General features: G+C 37.6%; 1 protein-coding gene and 2 long non-coding RNA genes across 4 annotated transcripts; 2 read left to right on the forward strand and 1 right to left on the reverse strand.

Annotated features, from left to right (window-relative positions):
• Nucleotides 1–122: 122 nt before the first annotated feature.
• On the reverse strand, nucleotides 123–6,799 carry LOC139190605 (calmodulin-binding transcription activator 5-like). 2 transcript variants are annotated; one of them, XM_070810980.1, is made up of 14 exons: nucleotides 6,387–6,673; nucleotides 6,191–6,289; nucleotides 5,129–5,254; nucleotides 4,871–4,986; nucleotides 4,459–4,547; nucleotides 4,307–4,352; nucleotides 3,922–4,051; nucleotides 3,542–3,643; nucleotides 3,375–3,433; nucleotides 2,833–3,234; nucleotides 2,063–2,757; nucleotides 1,208–1,754; nucleotides 563–871; nucleotides 123–476 (listed from the first exon to the last, which is right to left on the reverse strand). In XM_070810980.1, exons 2-14 carry the CDS (start codon nucleotides 6,243–6,245, stop codon nucleotides 429–431), a joined length of 2,724 nt encoding a protein of 907 aa, XP_070667081.1. In that variant the 5' UTR covers nucleotides 6,246–6,289; nucleotides 6,387–6,673; the 3' UTR covers nucleotides 123–428. The 2 variants fall into 2 exon arrangements, with proteins under 2 accessions (XP_070667081.1, XP_070667080.1); XM_070810979.1 differs by having other exon boundaries at nucleotides 6,191–6,799.
• Nucleotides 6,800–8,648: 1,849 nt separating this feature from the next.
• On the forward strand, nucleotides 8,649–11,030 carry LOC139190606 (uncharacterized). Its single transcript, XR_011574924.1, has 5 exons — nucleotides 8,649–8,852; nucleotides 8,936–9,095; nucleotides 9,201–9,269; nucleotides 9,968–10,026; nucleotides 10,965–11,030. It is a non-coding gene; the product is annotated as an uncharacterized lncRNA (long non-coding RNA).
• A 4,152-nt stretch (nucleotides 11,031–15,182) lies between these two features.
• Nucleotides 15,183–19,030, forward strand: LOC114821641 (uncharacterized). The gene is made up of 8 exons (XR_011574923.1): nucleotides 15,183–15,386; nucleotides 15,470–15,629; nucleotides 15,735–15,803; nucleotides 16,502–16,560; nucleotides 17,499–17,906; nucleotides 17,976–18,027; nucleotides 18,524–18,577; nucleotides 18,753–19,030. It is a non-coding gene; the product is annotated as an uncharacterized lncRNA (long non-coding RNA).
• The last annotated feature ends 753 nt before the right edge of the window (nucleotides 19,031–19,783 follow it).

Here is a 19,783-nt window from a genome sequence, read left to right on the forward strand (position 1 = left end):
CCTTTCGGATACGAGGGTTTAGGTCAACTCTAATCGAAATGGCTAAACATATTTTTTTTTGGAATTACAGTCCTGCAAAAAAATATTTTTAAATGGACAATGCAGGCTATATTCGTATATCATTTCCAATCGAAAGGGTTGAACATAGCCCCTCAATAATTTATTAGGTTTAAGCTTAAAAACACTGAATTATTTGGAGATGTAGCGCTGAAAACGTTCACGATAACATTAAAAATCGAGAAGCATATTAGCACCGACTACTGATCATACAACACTGAAAGAGCCTCCCAACAATCCTAGAAACAATCTGAAAGGGTAAAGGGCACATAACTAATTGTTCTAGGCATTTACAAGATGTACAGGATACACAAGCAGAGAGCACCATCCCCAAACGTTGTCATTTGCCCGTCCGGAGCTCGGGTATTTCTTCAATTATCCATGATAGCATCGGGGTCGAGAAAATCATCGAATTCCAGCTGTAGAAGATAAAAGATTTGATTGGTTAATGTATCTGCAGAACTGTAACGTAACACCGAAAGAAGATCCTAACCAGATCACTCACCGTTGCTTGATTGTGAGCCATCTTCATCCTAGTATATTCTTCTTGTGCTTTCTTTGAGCGGAACATGGCCTGAACACGTATAACAGATCTTTCAACGCGCTCTTCAGCCTGTTTCCGGCTGGCCCTGTAGAAGTCTTCTTCTGTATCACTTTCCTGATCCTGATCTACACTCACTTCAGCCGGGGCCACATTAAGTCCACGAAGCCCTCTTCTTTTTAAGCGCCATCTCAGAACAACTTTCTCAAGCACTCCAACTGACCAGAGAACTTTACGGTACTGCCTCCGCACTTGGAAGCCCCGAAAAGCAGCCTGCATAAGATGCCAATTCAATTAACAGGGTTTTCCTGGACTTATAAGAGTTAATCATACACTGGTTATGCAAATCCAGCTGCAACTTCCATGCTATAGTCATTGTCTAACAACAAGTAACAATCCAAGTTAAAGCTACTGAAAACAAAACAATCTTGCAATTTGACCAATCATAAATGTTTTTCAGTGGCGACTGACTGACACTAAATAGATTGACTAAATCTTTCCTATTTAAATTTGATCTTCCAAAAGGATTTGGTATATCCCTGTGTGGCTCATACCAGCTATATTCACTTTCCAACTACACCAGAAAGAGGAAGAGGGAAGAGGGTTTACTTGAATTTTGATAGTTTGACGGCGCAAACTAAGGAATTCTTGACGCATCTTCCAAGTACGAAACCTATATTGAATGCGAGCAGCAGCTTGGATCTTCTTTTTTGTCTCATAGTTGCGAAAGGCATGTTGAATTTTCAATGCTGCAATTATACCACGTGCTTCAGCCTCTGGAATGGAATACTGAACCGCTTTAGTCTTTTTTTTCAGTGCGTTCTCCCTGAAGGCAGCCTGTATTCGTGCTGCTGCATCTGCAGTTGTCCGATAAGCTGCCAAAGTATCCTTCAGATATAGATCTTCCTCACTGAGGTTCTCAGAGTTTGCTGCATAGGTTGAGCTAATTTCAAGAGAGCCACTAACATTTCCAGCTACGCTCATAGCCTTGAATTGTTCTACCAAAGCCTTCTCTGAAAGATAAGCTGCTAAGCCATCATAGCCCTTCATGAATGCAAAATCAGCAGCAGTGGATCCACCAGGGTTATCTGGCGTGGGGTCTGTGACCAAGTTTGGATTTGCACCAGCAGATAAAAGTACTGCAACCATTTTCTCCCTACACATGGAGTGTTTTAGCATTAAGAAAATCTCCTCGGACGATATACTTCCAATCTTATCACAGAATGCATGTAACAATGTCAGATGCAAGTAAAACAAATATATGCCCAAAATCAATATGATCCAGAAGATAAAAATTATTGACTTAAAAGCTCAAGCTATCGCGAGCAGAGGATAGAGATGGGTAAGTTCTAGTATACGAGTACCAAAACTTAAAGAAGACACAGAACATCTAAGTAGTGAATGATGTACAAGATATGTTTCAGACAAATACAACTTAAAACAAATAACTGAATAAATGCATACCTTCCGCAATATGCCGCCCAATGAAGGGCTGTCCATCCACGTCTATCACGAAAGTCTAACGACAAGCCAGACCATGAAAACAAGCGAACAGCCCATGTATATTCTAGAATAGCACATAAATGGATTACTCCTTGACCATGAGCATCATACTCTTTTGTTTTAGAGACCTGAACAACCTTTTCCAGCAGCCAATCCTTTAGCCTGTTCTTCAGAATTAGTTCAAACAGACTATCCTTTGCCAGCTGTAAGGGAGTTTTGTTGTCTTCAACAACCTTCATCAAATATGGCCAGTTATTAGATATGTGAGAGGTTCTGTGGGAAAACTTCTTGGCTTCTTTCAGGGCATTCGGGGGCACTTTACTAGATATAATATTGAGGCTGTGAGATGAGGAGAAAAGCAAATAAGCAAGCCGCATCTGTGCTTGGAATTCTTCCCATTTGTTCCCTTCTGAAGAAACTAATGTATCACTCAAAACAGGAGCACGATATTCGAAGTTTAGTACTTGGCTGATGGGTTTATGGCCATCAATGCTCATAAAAAGGTTTACTACTCTTGGAAGATGTGGTGGTACAAAACAGCGATACACCCCAGCTTGAACAATTTCCGCAGGAAGGCATACATCACCACAAATACAAAGTAGATCGGACTTTGCAAGTTGAAAAAACTCTTGATGTAAGAAGCCAGTGATTAGAATCTGCAAAAGGACTTGATTAGAGGCTGAAATTTATGCTAAGTAGTAGAATATGGGGTTTAAAGCAAAGAGGATAACCTTTGTTTTTTCGTTTGAAAAAGCCCATGTAGGCGAGATATCAGTTATGTTAAATATTTGCTGAGGAACAGAAGATTGAAGATGATTCATAGTGGGAGAAGCAAATGAATTTTGGGCAGCTGAAAATGAGGAATCAAGTACTGGGTCTTCCACTGAGGCTGGAGAGTCTGTCATGATCTGGTTTATCCACCTTCCAAAACTGTCCTGACTGTGTAATCCATTATTATGCAAAACGTCGGCCTTGGCATTATAATCCCTTCTCTGGACATTTGAATTCACATCACCCACCAGAGTCTCAACATAAGGAGTGCCTGAAAGATTAAACTGAATGTTTTCACTCCCCGCGGTTGGATTGGTTAAATTACCAAAAGAAGAAATTTCAGCTGATAAACTGCTGGCTCCCTGCAAAGAGAAACCATTTATCATGAAAGGTATGCTAAATAATTGAATGCCAGTGTGTAAACGAAACAATAAATTGCCAATGTGGAAGGACTACAATAAATGGGCAGTAAAAAATAAGAATTATGAGTAATTCTACTTACGCCACTTATGGAGCCATTTCCCACGACTTGATTCTGCTGGTCATAGCCTGAGATGTTGTCTGGCACCACAAAATCCCCCACCGAAAAGAAGAGACAGGGAGAATAATGGTTAATATTTTCATCACTCTGGGTTCTGCTCTAGCAATAACTGTTATCTTGTCACTTACCTCCTTCAAGATCATTTTTAACCAGAAGTTCATCCCATTCGAGTGTATTAATATCATGGAGCCTCTGTTCATGATTATTAACAGTCAATCCGTCACCAAGCTCTGTAGACCATCAAAACCAAAGAGTAAGGACCTTGAATATCCGTTTCCAAGAACAATAGCAATAGGGATTAGAAGTAACAAACCTTCACTAAACAAGGAAAAATCATTAAAATATCAAGAAATAATGAAAAAACCAATTCTTATCATGAAAAGTAATTTATTTCTTCTAACATCACCACACTCCAAATTCTGTTATGGTTTCCTGAAATGACACAGCCTATTCCAAAACAAAAAATGAATAATATAAGTCATCGTGCAGAAAGTTCATATATAGTCACCTTGAAGCTCATTTTCACCAGCACAATATGCGTTGTTAGCCACAGAATCATGTTCTTCTGATAAAAATGACGGAGCAGATGGGTCAGAGACGGAACTAGAGTTTGAATTCACAGGCGTGACTGGAGAACCCTGCAGTAAGCAAACAATCCATCAGAATATCTAGTTGGTTTCTGAAAAGAATGCAACAAATAATTTGTTCCAAAGACTGGCAAGTTCGTGAAGGTATTACGAAGTTCTCACTTGGTTTCACCCTAAACCCCTAAATGGAAATTGTTGAAAAATAGCAATAACAGACTTAACTATTCATGCCCTGAGAAGGAGCACAAATTCTGAAAGTACTTAATCTTGAACATGGAAAAAAAAAAAAAGCTACAGAAAAACCACCTCTTGTGTTTCACGGTAATGAACAAGAACTATATGTTCTAGACTCCTGCAACCAGACAAACAATAATACTGTCAGTAAGACTACTCCCTAAGAGATAATAGTAACAATATGATACACTAATGGATCCATATAAACTGTAATAATTACATACTTATCAAGCAGCCAATAACACCTCCGGACGAAGGTTGGGCTGTCCTCACCATGTGCATAATATACATGCACTCTTTCTTCAGTACCAACCTGAACGATTAAAACAAATGAAAAAAATGTGATAGAACTGTCAATAATCATTCCATGGCAAACTAAGCTCTGGCACTTGTACAGGATTTTCAGGCAAGTTTTGATTAAGGAGATTATGTGCAGTTGATTAAAAAAAAAACTTGCAATATTTAAAACTGAGAACAAAGGAAATTTCCATGATACAAGTGTCGGTGCAGCTTTTTCAATAATCAATCCGAATCCCAACTCTACGGGGTTGTTGAAAAAATTGATATTCAACAGTATGCACAACTAACACCTTAGAAGAATAAGAAAGAATAGGCAAATAAAAAATGGAAACTTACTTTCAAGTGCTCATGAGCTTCCTTAACTGTCTTCCCATCCTTTTTCTTCTTCCAGTTATGACCATCTTTCCTGAAGTTTCTAAGCAACTTCCGGTCAAACAATACAATAGTGCCACCTGTACAAAAAATGACCAAGATAGGAAACATAGCAGTTTCAATATTTGTTGAAATCAGAAAAGAATGAATTGAGTGTGAGAAGGGACAATAGTTATACGACAAAACATAATCATCTCACTATTAACGGTAACAGATGCGTACTTTTGGGCGAGTTCACTGGCTTGAGTTGGATGGTGAAATACTTGTAATTGTAAAGTATTGCATGAATTTCATTTGGGCGGAGCCATCTTGATTTGGCTTCCTCCATAGTAGTCGCAACATCCAAATCTGTGCATGAAACAAGAACCCACAACAAGAAAAATAAGCAAGGGACCTTACATCCTGGTAGTAACATGTGAAACTATGGAATCTGATCAAGAATGCAGCCATAATCGGAACTGCAATACGAACGAGGGAGGCACGTAGGGACACGAATTCAACACAGACAAAAAAATCCAATCCAACCATTTGAACAATATCAACCTGATATCTAATCTATGTCATTTTATCTTCCCTTGCCTTTTCCTTTGTTCCCAATTCCCCGTAAGTCTTGCCTACTAAAAACTATCGCAAATTTGCAAATTGCAATAGTAAAATTTAGTTTGACATGGTTCTTTGGGATTTCTAGGCTGGGGACATGGGCACTAATCATCCTGAGCTTTCATTGTAAGAGCTCAGCCAGCAACTTGGTTGCTTCCCATACGCGCTCTACAACACAGAAACCATAAAGATGAAGCCTTTCAATAGCTTTGTTTCCTCGACTCCCCACAAACTGTCATCATTGATCAATAAAGACGAGAAAGAAGGCTCTGTTCTTTTCGACACATATATGCATTTCTTTCTCTCTCCCAATTAGCACATAAAAATACTATCTTTATAGCTTCTATCTTTTTTTTTTAAAGGGAGATAGGGAGTGGCAAGTCACCGTTATCCATCCCTTCTAGGGGCCGGGAAGAGTTCAGAGGTATTTCAGCCTCCTCTGGCCACAAGTTATTCATGCTTCTGGATTCACTAGATATCACTTCCTGTGAGGAATTCCATGCTCTTGCTTTCGCAGAACATGTAAATTACTGCCGAAAGGCGATAATCCAATGAAAAATTCAATTGCTTCAATAATCAAAACCAATCACTTTCCATTATATACCAAATTACACACACAGAGAGCAAAATAACAGATTTTTTTATTATTTTAATTACAAATAAAAAATGAAGACACATCCGCACCTTGCATTGTACGGAATCCATGAATCTCTGAACCCACGAGCTGATTCTCCATCATCAATAAACCCTCCAAGTAATCCCAAAACTTCCCTCAGTCAAAGCCTTAAACCCGTCAAAACCCAATACAAAAACTTGATCAATAATTTCACAAAAATAACAGAAAACGATCAAAAGCAAAACAAAATCAACCCAAAAGTACTTAATCAAAATCCGAGCGAAAGGAAAATCTTCCAGCAGTGAGAGCCTCTCTCTCTCTCTCTCTCTCTCTCTCTCTCTCTCTCTCTCTCTGTGATTGTCGGTTATTTCGTAAAAAATGAGAACGCATGAATATATCCAAGAAGTACGGACTTAAAACATTTTTCGGCTGTAAATAAATATATTTGTTGTAACAGGACAGGTGAAGTCAGCTGCTCGTCAATGCCGGAGAAATTCGTTTTCTCCGATGCGCGTTTCAGGATAACGATTCTACGGAGGCGGAAACAGGCCGTTCGATGAGGAAGATCTTAGCCCACTGATAAAGACACTTGTTATCACCACCACGTGTACGGTGAATCCCACCGGTTGGTGGGGTCAACTAATGACTTTTCCCTTTTTTTTCCCGTACTTTTTGCCTATTCTTAGTGGTCCAACCTCCATAATACGTTATATAAAATTCAACGAGAATTGAATTATTTGAATTCACGGGACCACGTCATCTAAAACTAAATCAGGTCGTAATATTTTATAATATTTTTTTATTGTTAGTGATATTAATATATTGGCTCCCAAATATGTTATTTGTAATAATTTACGTAAAATTCTGACTGTGGATGCACTTGAGGTCTGTACGTTAACATTAGTTAAAATTCATCTTATTTTTGGATGAGTAGATCAAAGGGATAATCGCATTATCAAGTGTTAGGTAAAATACTCTCGCACAACTAATATGTTTTAGTGGCATCATTATCTAATAAATGCATCACAATTCACGAGTGAAAAAAATGCATTTATCATTTAATGACACGAGAGTGTCTCTCGCGTGTTGGGGTTTTTGCATCAATTGCTCAAAAAACATCACGCGGGGATCAATGCTGGACTTTTTTCTTCATCTATATGCAATCTTATTTGGAGATTTTATTGTCGGCCTGTGCGGACCTGGATGTTATGCTAAATTTCGAATGAGGCCGCTGTGTAGACAGAAGAGTGAGGACACAAATTGTGTTTTCTCATGTACTTTCGACTCGATCACGATTTTCACACGTTATAAAGGTGGAGATTGCAGTGATGCAATTTTCGAAGTCCCCACTTCCCTACCGACGTTAATATATGTGCATGAACGATGGTAGGGTTCGTGCTAGGTTCATCGAGTCTTTGTCAAATGTGTATCACAATTCAAATGGCTTCAGCTACATATGCATTAATCAATAATAATAATAATAAAATGTGTTTTGCAAGTTCCGTGAAACTTTATAAGACTGAATCGAGCTCAATTTCAATCATGTCTAATCTTAATCACCCACTAAACAGATCTAAGTACTCAAGTAAATAACACATTGTTTGCTATTAAACATTGATTCGAGTCCCACCACTTTTGCTTTAAGAGTGATGAGAACAATGCACTCCAAATTGAGAATGATGGCTGCAAATCAAGAAAGCTTATTGGATCAACTAGTTAAAATACTATTTCTTTGTAGGCAAAACAAAGTAATTAAGAGGACTGAGTGGCTCTTTTTTTAATTATATATATATATATATATATATATATATTTTTTTTTTTTTATGTATTTCCAAAACGCCCTCCTTAATGATGGAATCATTTAACATATGGAAAATTTGAAATAAGTCCAATTTTATAGGCCTACTTTTAAAGTATGTTCAATTTTTAATGACTTTTAATTTTTGAAATAAGTTCAATTTTTAGTTACTTTGGACCAATATCAAAATAATCCTTTAACATATATGGACAAGGCTGCAGGTCTGCTGTCTCTAAGTGGCTGTCTCTTTCGTATATCTCTAATATTAGAAAGCCAGAAGCATACTTTGGTGTCTCAAGGCTTCACCAAAAAAAATTGGACTGAAAAGCCCCTTAAACAAAAAAAAAAATAGAACTGACCAAATTTGATACATGAAAACACACAGGGGCAATTTTGTAAAAAAAATAAATCTAAAATTCATTTTATTAGAAGCAAAAAATAAAAAAAAAATAAAAAAAGGGAAGACGTGTATTAAATATCACTAGAAAAGGGGGCAATAACCCCACTCCTCCTCCATTTTAGGAGAGAGATTATTGTCACAGCCCGTTCCGGAATTTTTAATTCCGAGGATGTGAAATTACGAAAATGCCCCTAATACGTGGCTAAGGTATAATTTTTACGTTCGTTATATCTAAGCTCTTAAAATTTGGTAAGTAGAGTGGAGACTTAGATTTAAATTTAGGTTAGAATTTTGTAGTTGGGGATTGGGTAGGATCCCACACCCCTCAATTCTCTCCCTCTTTCCCGTACCCTGTCTCTCTCTCTCAGTTCACTCTCTCTCTTCCCTCACGACTCTCTCTCACTCTCAGTTCTCTCTCTTCCTCTCCGACGCTCAACCTCACCCAAAACCACCTAAAACATAAACAAACGTCCAAGATAAGACCACATTTGGACTCCTGGAACTTCCACGATCACGTAGACACCAATTTCAGGTAAGTTTTACTTCGGAAAACCTAGATTCTAAACTCCCCGTGGAAGAGCACTGTTCATGATCTTCTAAATGACTACGTTTTAGGCTAAAACAAGATCACAGCGAGCTTAGTGAGGTCCCAAGGAAGCTCGGAGTGCTTCGTTGGAAGTTTTTGGACGTAAGAACACGGAGATCGACAAGCTCAAAGTTTGGCCGGAGCTTTCGAGGCGTTTTCCGGCGAATCCCCGGCGAGTTAGGCGTCGAGGTAGGTATCAATCTCTTCGTCTCGTCAAGTACTACAACTTTCCTTTTTGTTTCACTCAATTTCGTTGAGTATTGAAGAAGTTATACTCATTTGAAAAATACCCAGTTTCCGGCGACCTCCGAGGCTTTCGAGGAAGTTTCCGGCCAAACTACGGCGAACTAGGTGTTGGGAAAGGTACCATTCTCTTTGTCTCTTCAAGGGCTACAACTTTCGTTTTTGAATCACTTGATTTCGTTGAGAAATGACAAAGTTATGGCAATTTGAAAAACTGCCCAGAAAACGGCCGCCGGAAAAACCAGTCCGGCGACCCAAGGAAGAAGAAGGTGCTACAGTAAAAATAAAAAATAAAAATAAAATTATTTTAAAAATATGTCGACGTCCGTGACGTCGAGTAGATCACTGTGGTATATTCATATACCTAAATTGAACACCGTATGAGAAAGTTATTGAAGATTGTTGGTTAGGTGTTCAAATAACGTTTTATAGTTTTCACATTTAGGTGAAAATGTGAATTGATGATCCGACCGTTGGATCGTCACCAAACTTTGATACGTTGTAATACGTAATATTTGAGGATTATTGGAACTTACGGATTGGGAATCCGAGTTACGGATCTTCCGGAATTGGAATTGTAAGTCCATAATATAAAATGTTAACCGTCACTTAGTTTTGGAAATTGACGGAGATCCGACCGTTGGATGGTAATGAAATTTTAGGATGTTGTCCTAGAGGTATAATGTGGACCTCTGGAAGTTATGGATTTAAAATCTGAGTGGCAGATCTTCCGGATCGATCAACGTAGTGACGTATTTTATATAAGTTATATATTCTATCGATATGAATTCTGAGGTTGGATTTGATTACTATTCTAGGCGGCGATCGTCGTGACGCCTTGATGTGTGGTGCTAGGGAGTTGTTGGACGAACTCCAGGTGAGTGGGCAGTTTTGTTTTCCGTATATATATATACTTAACGTTTTCCCAGAAATTGAAAATGCATGAAATTATGTTTAAAATGAAATGCATATGAGTTATGTGGAAAAACGGGAAGTGAAATACCATGCATAGAATTGATATGAAAAGTATATAGAAATGTGAGTTGAAATGCCATGCATGAATTAATATATGATGCATATGTATGAATTGGTGCGGTGGACGCACAGGTAAGAATTGATTTATGATGCATATGTATGAAATGGTGCGGTGGACGCACAGATGAGTATTTAATTACTGTTATGATGATGATGATATATATTGAACTCAAATCCTGCACCATGGTTTAGTGCTTATAGTATTCACCGCATCGCACGCTCGCCTTGGATCCAAGTAGATGCTAGTCGTACAGTCCACGCGGAGTGGGTACGACAGACCAGTCGCGAGAGTGTTAGTGAGATTCCGACTGGTGGGTGACCTTAGATTATGTGCACAGATGATTTATGAGAAGCACTAGAGCGTAACTTGTGTGCAGAAGGCCGGACGGGTCACAGAGGTGACTCCGGTAGAGTGATAATGATAGATTTTGAGCTCTAGGTTCAACCGTATAGGGCTATTAGAGGGCCTACGGTTGATTACTTTCTTGCACCTGATATGATTATGTTGATGCATTCATACCTTATTACTGTTGAGATGATGTGGCATGGCATAATTAATATGAGAAATGTTGAGATGACATGGCATGGCATGATTGATAAAGAGATAATGTTGAGATAGTAAAAATGAAGTTTTGAGAATATATATGTATATTTATATTTTACATTTCTGGGAAAGTATACAGGTTTTACGGAGAGGGGTTACAACGTTTTGAGAAATGTTTGGATTTGGAAAAGAATTGTTTTACTGACCCACTCAATTTTGGTTTTGCGCCCCTCCAGGTTCAGGAATCACAAAGGTGTGGTGACTACGAGGAATTCGACGGTGTTCTGACAGATTGGACAAAATTAGGACTCACCTTCGGGTGTATCAATTTAAATTGTATCTTAAAGCTTCCGTACTGTGCAAATGGTTACGTCACTCTCACGTGACGGCCAGCATGCCCTCCTTCGGGACGGGGTGTGTCAGTTGGTATCAGAGCATGGTTGCAATTTTGGACATCTTGAGAAGTTTATAGTGAATTCTGTCAGAACTACACCGCCTCGTAGCAAACCACGTAGTTAGAGGAATTTAGTCTCCCTGATTTAGCGGTTTGGGGGAAACTATTATTATGGTGATTCAGTATATTATCAAAATAGACATTTTAAGACGGGTTATGAGTTGAATTTGAATCACCTTATGAAATGATGAACCTGAAGGAGCGAAGTAACGGTTTAACCATTTGGAAAAGATGTTTCGGATTATGCAAGTCAAAGGAATCTTCCTTCTGACAAGGGGTCGAGATGACTACCTGGTTTGAGTTATGAACGTGTATCCTGATGGAAGCAGGAGTATTAATTGTTGTCACCGGAGGAACAGCCGATTTAAAATTGTTTAAGGACTTGTTTAAGGAAAAGTTTATCCCTCCGGCATTTATCGATGGTAGTAAACAAGAGTTTACAAATATGAGACAAGGAAGGTGATGATCGAGGGATATTATAGAAAGTTTTCAGACTTGCCTTGTTCCATCCAGATATTGTTGTTATTGGTGGAGGTGTTATGTTGTTTTAAGCTGGGTGGCAAAAAGGGAAGTGGTATTTTGGGTGACCACTATCCATTATACTTCTTACCAGGAATATACGAGATGCTGTTGAGTCTTGAGGACTCTGAGAACATGATCAACAAGAATAAAGAAGAATAAGAAATGAATGGGAATTAAAAGAAGACGATAAAGTTAATGATTCGTCATATCAAGGAGATAGAAAGATTCAGAGCTTCGAAAGAAGTGAAGCTAAAGTTAATTCTTCCAGCTGAGTTTTTAATGTCGCTGGTCAGAATAAAAGTGATGGATATACTGGTAATCCCAGATATTTGAGACAAGGTGTTTCGAGTAAAGGAAATGTACCTTGTGCAGCAGGTACAAAAATTAACACTTTGGGAAGTGTGGAATTAATGAATGTGTTTATGTGAACAGAGGGGACACAGAATTGTGAATCGTCCCTAAAATCAGTTGTACCCAACAGTTTTCTATGACATCGTAGTATCGATTCAGCAGGTTTATGGACTTAGTAGTTTGGTCGGATTGACCGTGAGTACAGAGAGATTTGATGAGTTATATGTTCAGCTGTACAGACCATGAGAAGTGGATTCGATTGACACATGAGAAATTGGTGAGTTAGAGGCTCGGCCGTACCGACCACGCGGAGTGGATCCGGCCGACGTATTATTGAGATAAGAGTTGAATCAGCCGTATTGGTCATTCTAGTTGACTTCGGCTGATATATTTCTTATTATGTATGATATTACCTAGAGAATGGTAAATAAATGTAGTTGAGACGAGTGTATGTATTTTGCATTGAGTGACAAAATAGTAATGTTATATCTTTGTGAGTGGTTGCCTACTTATCGAGACAACGATGATTTATCAGTATTGCGGGCTGCAGACCGTAATATTAATAACTCATTCGTGGATTCGTTAAGCAAGCAAACCGGTAGGTTATTTTATGTTAGTGTTGTACTTACTTAGAATGTTCAGTAATAATAAAGTATGTATTGGGTCAATTAATTTTATTCCATTAGAGTGATTGTTTATAGTTGTGACTAGATGGAATGTTACGGGAAACCAGTTACTTTCCATCGATCTGGATGACCAGAGATTACTTTTGTAAGTATGCAAAGTGGATTGAGTCAGGCCGTTATTTATGCTGTGAGAGCAAAGAGATTGTTTTCGAAAGGCTGTCAAAAAAATACTTAGCTCATGTAGTGTTAAATGATGTTGTTTGGAGTAGTGTGAATAATGTCGAAAGGGTTAGACTTTTCTTGATGTCTTCCCTGAAAGTATACCTGGATTGTCTTCAGGCAGAGATATGAGGTTCATTATTGATTTGTTGCCAGGTATAAATTTATATTGGAAATTGGTTCATGATGAGTTAAGGGAATTGGAAATTCAGTTGAAAGAATTGGTTGACAAAAGTTTCATTCAACCTAGTACAATACTTTTGAGGAGCCCCAGTTTGTTGATGAGAAAGAAAATGGATCCTGAGACTGTTCATTGATTATAGACAATGGAGTCGGGTAACGATTGAGAACCGTTATCCATGGTAATGTACTGATGTTTATTTAACCAGCTTAGAAGTAATTGCGAAGATTCAAAGATTGAATTGAGATCTGGTTACTACCAATTGAATATTATAAGTGACGTTGATCATAAGATGGTTTTCTGGACTTGTTATAGTCTTTATGAAGTTTGGTGATGCTATGTGGATACTCATGCTGTTTTATGAGTTGATGGATGAAGTATTCCAATAATGCCTTGATAGATTGATATCATTTTCATTGAAGATATGCTGGTATACTCTAAGCCTAGAGCAGAGCATGTTAGATATTTTAAGTTGATGTTACAAAGATTGAGAGAACGTTGGTTGTATGCTAAGTAGCAAATGCTAAAGTTAGATGAATCAAGTGGCATTCTAAGATTTGTTATATCTGTTTAAGGTATTCAAGTGAATCCTTAAAAGATAGCAGAAATTGAGAATTTGGAACAACCACGAGTCGTAATTGAGATTTGGAATTTCTTAGCTTACCAGGCTATCTTGGATGGTTGTGAAAGATTTTTCAGTCATTGCTTTGTCATTGACGAGACGGTTGAGAAAAGAGGTTATGTATGAGTGGGAAGGAAATTGTGAGCAAAGGATTCAACAACTGAAGTATTTCCTCACTCATGCACGTATTTTGGTATTCCCAGAGAATAGTGGTAATCATAAATTTTTAGTGATGTTTCTTGAATGGTATTGGAGGCATGTTGATGCAAATGTTAGGGTGATTGCATACGTTTCACGATAAATGGAATCTCATAAGATGAATTACCCTACTGGTGATTTGGAAGTCACGATTACCATTCTTGCTGTGAAGTTATGGAGACATTATATTTTAGTGGGAATGCAAGATTTTTTTTTACGAATCCAAAAAGTCTTCAATATCCATTACTCGGAAGGATTTTGATATGAGGCAGCGAAAATGAATTGTATTGCTTAATGAACATGATTGTACGATCAGGGGGATCATAAAGTTTGTTCTAGCTGAAGCACTTGGTGAGAAGACTACAGTAAGATTAATGTCTGGCACGTTTGCCAAGAGTATCATCTTGTGGATTGAAAACCAACGAAAAAAAAAAAAAAAAATTAAGAATGGAAGATCGAGAAGAAGTTATACTTGTTAAGTAACAAGTTAGTACATTTACTCCAGTGTTGAGTAACAACCTTTCCCAGACAGTGCAACACTACTTATTTGTTTTATGGAAAAGAGAATTGGATTACGGAACTGCTAAGTTTCTTAAGTATGTTGGTTGTGCAGTTTCCGAAGTAACGCCATAAGGACCATGAAATGTGTCACGTGAGTCGGTTTTTGATGACTTGTGAATGGAATGTTTCTGGGTAGAGAAAGATTCGATCAAAAATGAGTTTTAGTAGACCCTGAGACTATGGATGAGTCTCCTCAAAGTATTCATGTGATTAAGTTAACCTAAAAGTAACCAGGAATGACAAAAGAGATCAAGAGATGGATATGCCACTAATCGAGTATATAAGGTAAATGGTTTTATATTTTCGAAGTGTTCACCATTGAAAAGTATAATATGGAGTGGAAAAAGAAGGTCCTGAGAATTAAGATAGAGTAAATGGTAAAAGTTTTGTGAAGGAAATCATTCAGTGGAAGAAAATTACGTGGGAGAAAGAGAATCGGATAAGAGAGATTTACCGAGGTTGGTATGAGTAGATGTTTGGATTGGTTGTGGAATTTCGGGGACGAAATTCTATAAGGAGGGAAGATTGTCACAGCCCGTTCCGGAATTTTTAATTCCGAGGATGTGAAATTACGAAAATGCCCCTAATACGTGGCTAAGGTATAATTTTTACGTTCGTTATATCTAAGCTCTTAAAATTTGGTAAGTAGAGTGGAGACTTAGATTTAAATTTAGGTTAGAATTTTGTAGTTGGGGATTGGGTAGGATCCCACACCCCTCAATTCTCTCCCTCTTTCCCGTACCCTGTCTCTCTCTCTCAGTTCACTCTCTCTCTTCCCTCACGACTCTCTCTCACTCTCAGTTCTCTCTCTTCCTCTCCGACGCTCAACCTCACCCAAAACCACCTAAAACATAAACAAACGTCCAAGATAAGACCACATTTGGACTCCTGGAACTTCCACGATCACGTAGACACCAATTTCAGGTAAGTTTTACTTCGGAAAACCTAGATTCTAAACTCCCCGTGGAAGAGCACTGTTCATGATCTTCTAAATGACTACGTTTTAGGCTAAAACAAGATCACAGCGAGCTTAGTGAGGTCCCAAGGAAGCTCGGAGTGCTTCGTTGGAAGTTTTTGGACGTAAGAACACGGAGATCGACAAGCTCAAAGTTTGGCCGGAGCTTTCGAGGCGTTTTCCGGCGAATCCCCGGCGAGTTAGGCGTCGAGGTAGGTATCAATCTCTTCGTCTCGTCAAGTACTACAACTTTCCTTTTTGTTTCACTCAATTTCGTTGAGTATTGAAGAAGTTATACTCATTTGAAAAATACCCAGTTTCCGGCGACCTCCGAGGCTTTCGAGGAAGTTTCCGGCCAAACTACGGCGAACTAGGTGTTGGGAAAGGTACCATTCTCTTTGTCTCTTCAAGGGCTACAACTTTCGTTTTTGAATCACTTGATTTCGTTGAGAAATGACAAAGTTATGGCAATTTGAAAAACTGCCCAGAAAACGGCCGCCGGAAAAACCAGTCCGGCGACCCAAGGAAGAAGAAGGTGCTACAGTAAAAATAAAAAATAAAAATAAAATTATTTTAAAAATATGTCGACGTCCGTGACGTCGAGTAGATCACTGTGGTATATTCATATACCTAAATTGAACACCGTATGAGAAAGTTATTGAAGATTGTTGGTTAGGTGTTCAAATAACGTTTTATAGTTTTCACATTTAGGTGAAAATGTGAATTGATGATCCGACCGTTGGATCGTCACCAAACTTTGATACGTTGTAATACGTAATATTTGAGGATTATTGGAACTTACGGATTGGGAATCCGAGTTACGGATCTTCCGGAATTGGAATTGTAAGTCCATAATATAAAATGTTAACCGTCACTTAGTTTTGGAAATTGACGGAGATCCGACCGTTGGATGGTAATGAAATTTTAGGATGTTGTCCTAGAGGTATAATGTGGACCTCTGGAAGTTATGGATTTAAAATCTGAGTGGCAGATCTTCCGGATCGATCAACGTAGTGACGTATTTTATATAAGTTATATATTCTATCGATATGAATTCTGAGGTTGGATTTGATTACTATTCTAGGCGGCGATCGTCGTGACGCCTTGATGTGTGGTGCTAGGGAGTTGTTGGACGAACTCCAGGTGAGTGGGCAGTTTTGTTTTCCGTATATATATATACTTAACGTTTTCCCAGAAATTGAAAATGCATGAAATTATGTTTAAAATGAAATGCATATGAGTTATGTGGAAAAACGGGAAGTGAAATACCATGCATAGAATTGATATGAAAAGTATATAGAAATGTGAGTTGAAATGCCATGCATGAATTAATATATGATGCATATGTATGAATTGGTGCGGTGGACGCACAGGTAAGAATTGATTTATGATGCATATGTATGAAATGGTGCGGTGGACGCACAGATGAGTATTTAATTACTGTTATGATGATGATGATATATATTGAGCTCAAATCCTGCACCATGGTTTAGTGCTTATAGTATTCACCGCATCGCACGCTCGCCTTGGATCCAAGTAGATGCTAGTCGTACAGTCCACGCGGAGTGGGTACGACAGACCAGTCGCGAGAGTGTTAGTGAGATTCCGACTGGTGGGTGACCTTAGATTATGTGCACAGATGATTTATGAGAAGCACTAGAGCGTAACTTGTGTGCAGAAGGCCGGACGGGTCACAGAGGTGACTCCGGTAGAGTGATAATGATAGATTTTGAGCTCTAGGTTCAACCGTATAGGGCTATTAGAGGGCCTACGGTTGATTACTTTCTTGCACCTGATATGATTATGTTGATGCATTCATACCTTATTACTGTTGAGATGATGTGGCATGGCATAATTAATATGAGAAATGTTGAGATGACATGGCATGGCATGATTGATAAAGAGATAATGTTGAGATAGTAAAAATGAAGTTTTGAGAATATATATGTATATTTATATTTTACATTTCTGGGAAAGTATACAGGTTTTACGGAGAGGGGTTACAACGTTTTGAGAAATGTTTGGATTTGGAAAAGAATTGTTTTACTGACCCACTCAATTTTGGTTTTGCGCCCCTCCAGGTTCAGGAATCACAAAGGTGTGGTGACTACGAGGAATTCGACGGTGTTCTGACAGATTGGACAAAATTAGGACTCACCTTCGGGTGTATCAATTTAAATTGTATCTTAAAGCTTCCGTACTGTGCAAATGGTTACGTCACTCTCACGTGACGGCCAGCATGCCCTCCTTCGGGACGGGGTGTGTCATTATTATCCCATATAAATGTATAAAAATTTTAAAATTTTATTTTATTGGGAAAAATTTGATAAATCCCTCAACTAGAACGTGGAAACTGAAAACTGCACCCCCGTTGAGCAAAAAGCTGTTTGATAAATCCTTCCACAAATCTCATTTAAATTCAAGAATCAGAAAAGAGAAACGTGCACAGAGTCTCCATCTTACGAAATTCCCAATTTCTTCTCAACCAGGTTCACTACATATTATCTGATTACACAAATATATTTTTTTATAGCAAATTGTTTATCCGTTCATTGCAGGGGCGCGAGAGAGGATGAAACAGAAAGATAAATTGACAAAGAGTCTTCCTCGGTACAACTTCTCAACTCTCAATCTTTATCTTTTATTCTCAATTCTCAATCATTTCCTCCTGTCAATCTTAATCTCAGTATTTTTAGTTTGTATCCCTTTAAATTAATTAGTATAAATTTTCATTTTTATGTTCCTTTTGCCAATGAGTTTATTTTAATTAATTTAATAAAATTTTCATTTTTGGTTTCTGGGTAAGTGAACGTTTGAAAAAATTTAATTGGTATAATCAGTTTTGAAGTTCGTTTGACAGGAAAAATACTGAAAATGTATATTTTGCACCATCCAACTATGAAAGGTTTCAGCCCCCCTTCCATTTGTTTTATTGCAAGTAGTATGAAAATTTCTGTTAACTTCATTATTATATACGTACTAATTTATTAGTTAAATAATGGTTACTCATTTTTGCAGAATTTAAAGAGGGGGGAGGGATTTTAGTTTCACTGTCCATTTTAATATGATGGTTTCCAATTTATATTGATTACTTATGTAATGCAAGGTGGATGTACTCATTAATCTTGAGTGACGAAGATATTGCTATCAAGTTTTTAAGGTACACTAATGTGTATTTTTATCTTATTTTTTTTGTGATTTCACAAACCCCTAATTGTGTTGCACTACTATGTTAACAATTTATGGTTTAATTTTATTAAGGTATTGTATTGGATACAAAATGACACTAATTCCATTAATTGTGTTGCCCTTTGTTTCAAATTGCTACCACTCAGAACTTGGAATTATCACAAAGTTTGGTTTACGAATGCTTGGAATAGAGATGGTTTCAGGGAAGAAAAGATATGATGGAGTAATACTTTGCACAGGCAAGGAAGAGGAGAAACATGTCTTGGTTTGCATGTATGTGGATATTGGTTTCTCCTTTTTAGCTAACATTTTTATTATGTTATGCTTAAAATGCTTAATATACATTTTTGTGTATTAAGGTTGTCTTTTTGTGCAGTTTATTTACTCAGTTTGATGATAATTTAAATGGTGTATTTATATGTGACTTTTTTGCTATCATTTGGACATAAAGTTTCAATTTTGTGGCATTTGTGATATGGGAGATCGATCGTGAACATCATGTTTAGCTTAATTTCGTTTATGTGCTTCTCTCTTTTAGAGGCTTGCAATATCTTAATTTAAATCTAATGGTGCAAAAGTTAATACAATTTTTTAGCCTAAAAAAATAAAAAAATAAATGAAAGAATGTCTCTTGACAAGTCCAAATTTTATAATTAAACAATGTACGTTGCACTTAGCACATTGTAATTATAACAATGTCTTTATGCATGAGTGAATGTAAAAAGAAAAAATGACTCTAGATGCCGCGCGTAGCGTGTCGTGATGTAAAAAAAAACCTTTCACACGCGCATAAGCGCGTGCAGAAAGGCTAGTTCTTGTTAAAATTTCGGCACATGTTTTACTATTTAACAAAAAATTAACGATGTTAAGTTATATCTTAAAGCTTAACGAATAAAATAATAATTCCCTAAAATTTTCATGTTTATTTAACCCATTACTTTAACCGACCACTCTCTCTCTCTCTCTCTCTCTCTCTTTCTTTCTCTCTCTATGTTTGGGGTCCCGTCATGATATAATTAACCACGGGAAGTCTTTTCACATTTTTGATCTCCTTAAAAATTGTTTTAATTTTCTTAGAAGTATGTCTGCAAAACCTAACTTGCATGACCCAATAAACTCAAGTTCTTAATTTTGAGCAATTACAATTAAGAGGTTTCTTTTTGGTGGTACGGAGGAG

This window comes from Malus domestica, chromosome 13 (assembly GCF_042453785.1).
Source record: "Malus domestica chromosome 13, GDT2T_hap1".
NCBI lineage: Eukaryota > Viridiplantae > Streptophyta > Magnoliopsida > Rosales > Rosaceae > Malus > Malus domestica.

What these genes read in the sequence shown, in the direction of transcription:
- LOC139190605 (XM_070810979.1), bottom strand. Translation starts at nt 6,245, where the DNA reads ATGATGGAGAATCAGCTCGTGGGTTCAGAGATTCATGGATTCCGTACA. An exon ending in TGTTATTGGCTGCTTGATAA is followed by an intron (nt 4,353 to 4,458) that starts GTATGTAATTAT and finishes GTCTGGTTGCAG; the next exon opens with GAGTCTAGAACATATAGTTC. An exon ending in TAAAAATGATCTTGAAGGAG is followed by an intron (nt 3,434 to 3,541) that starts GTAAGTGACAAG and finishes TTGTGGTGCCAG; the next exon opens with ACAACATCTCAGGCTATGAC.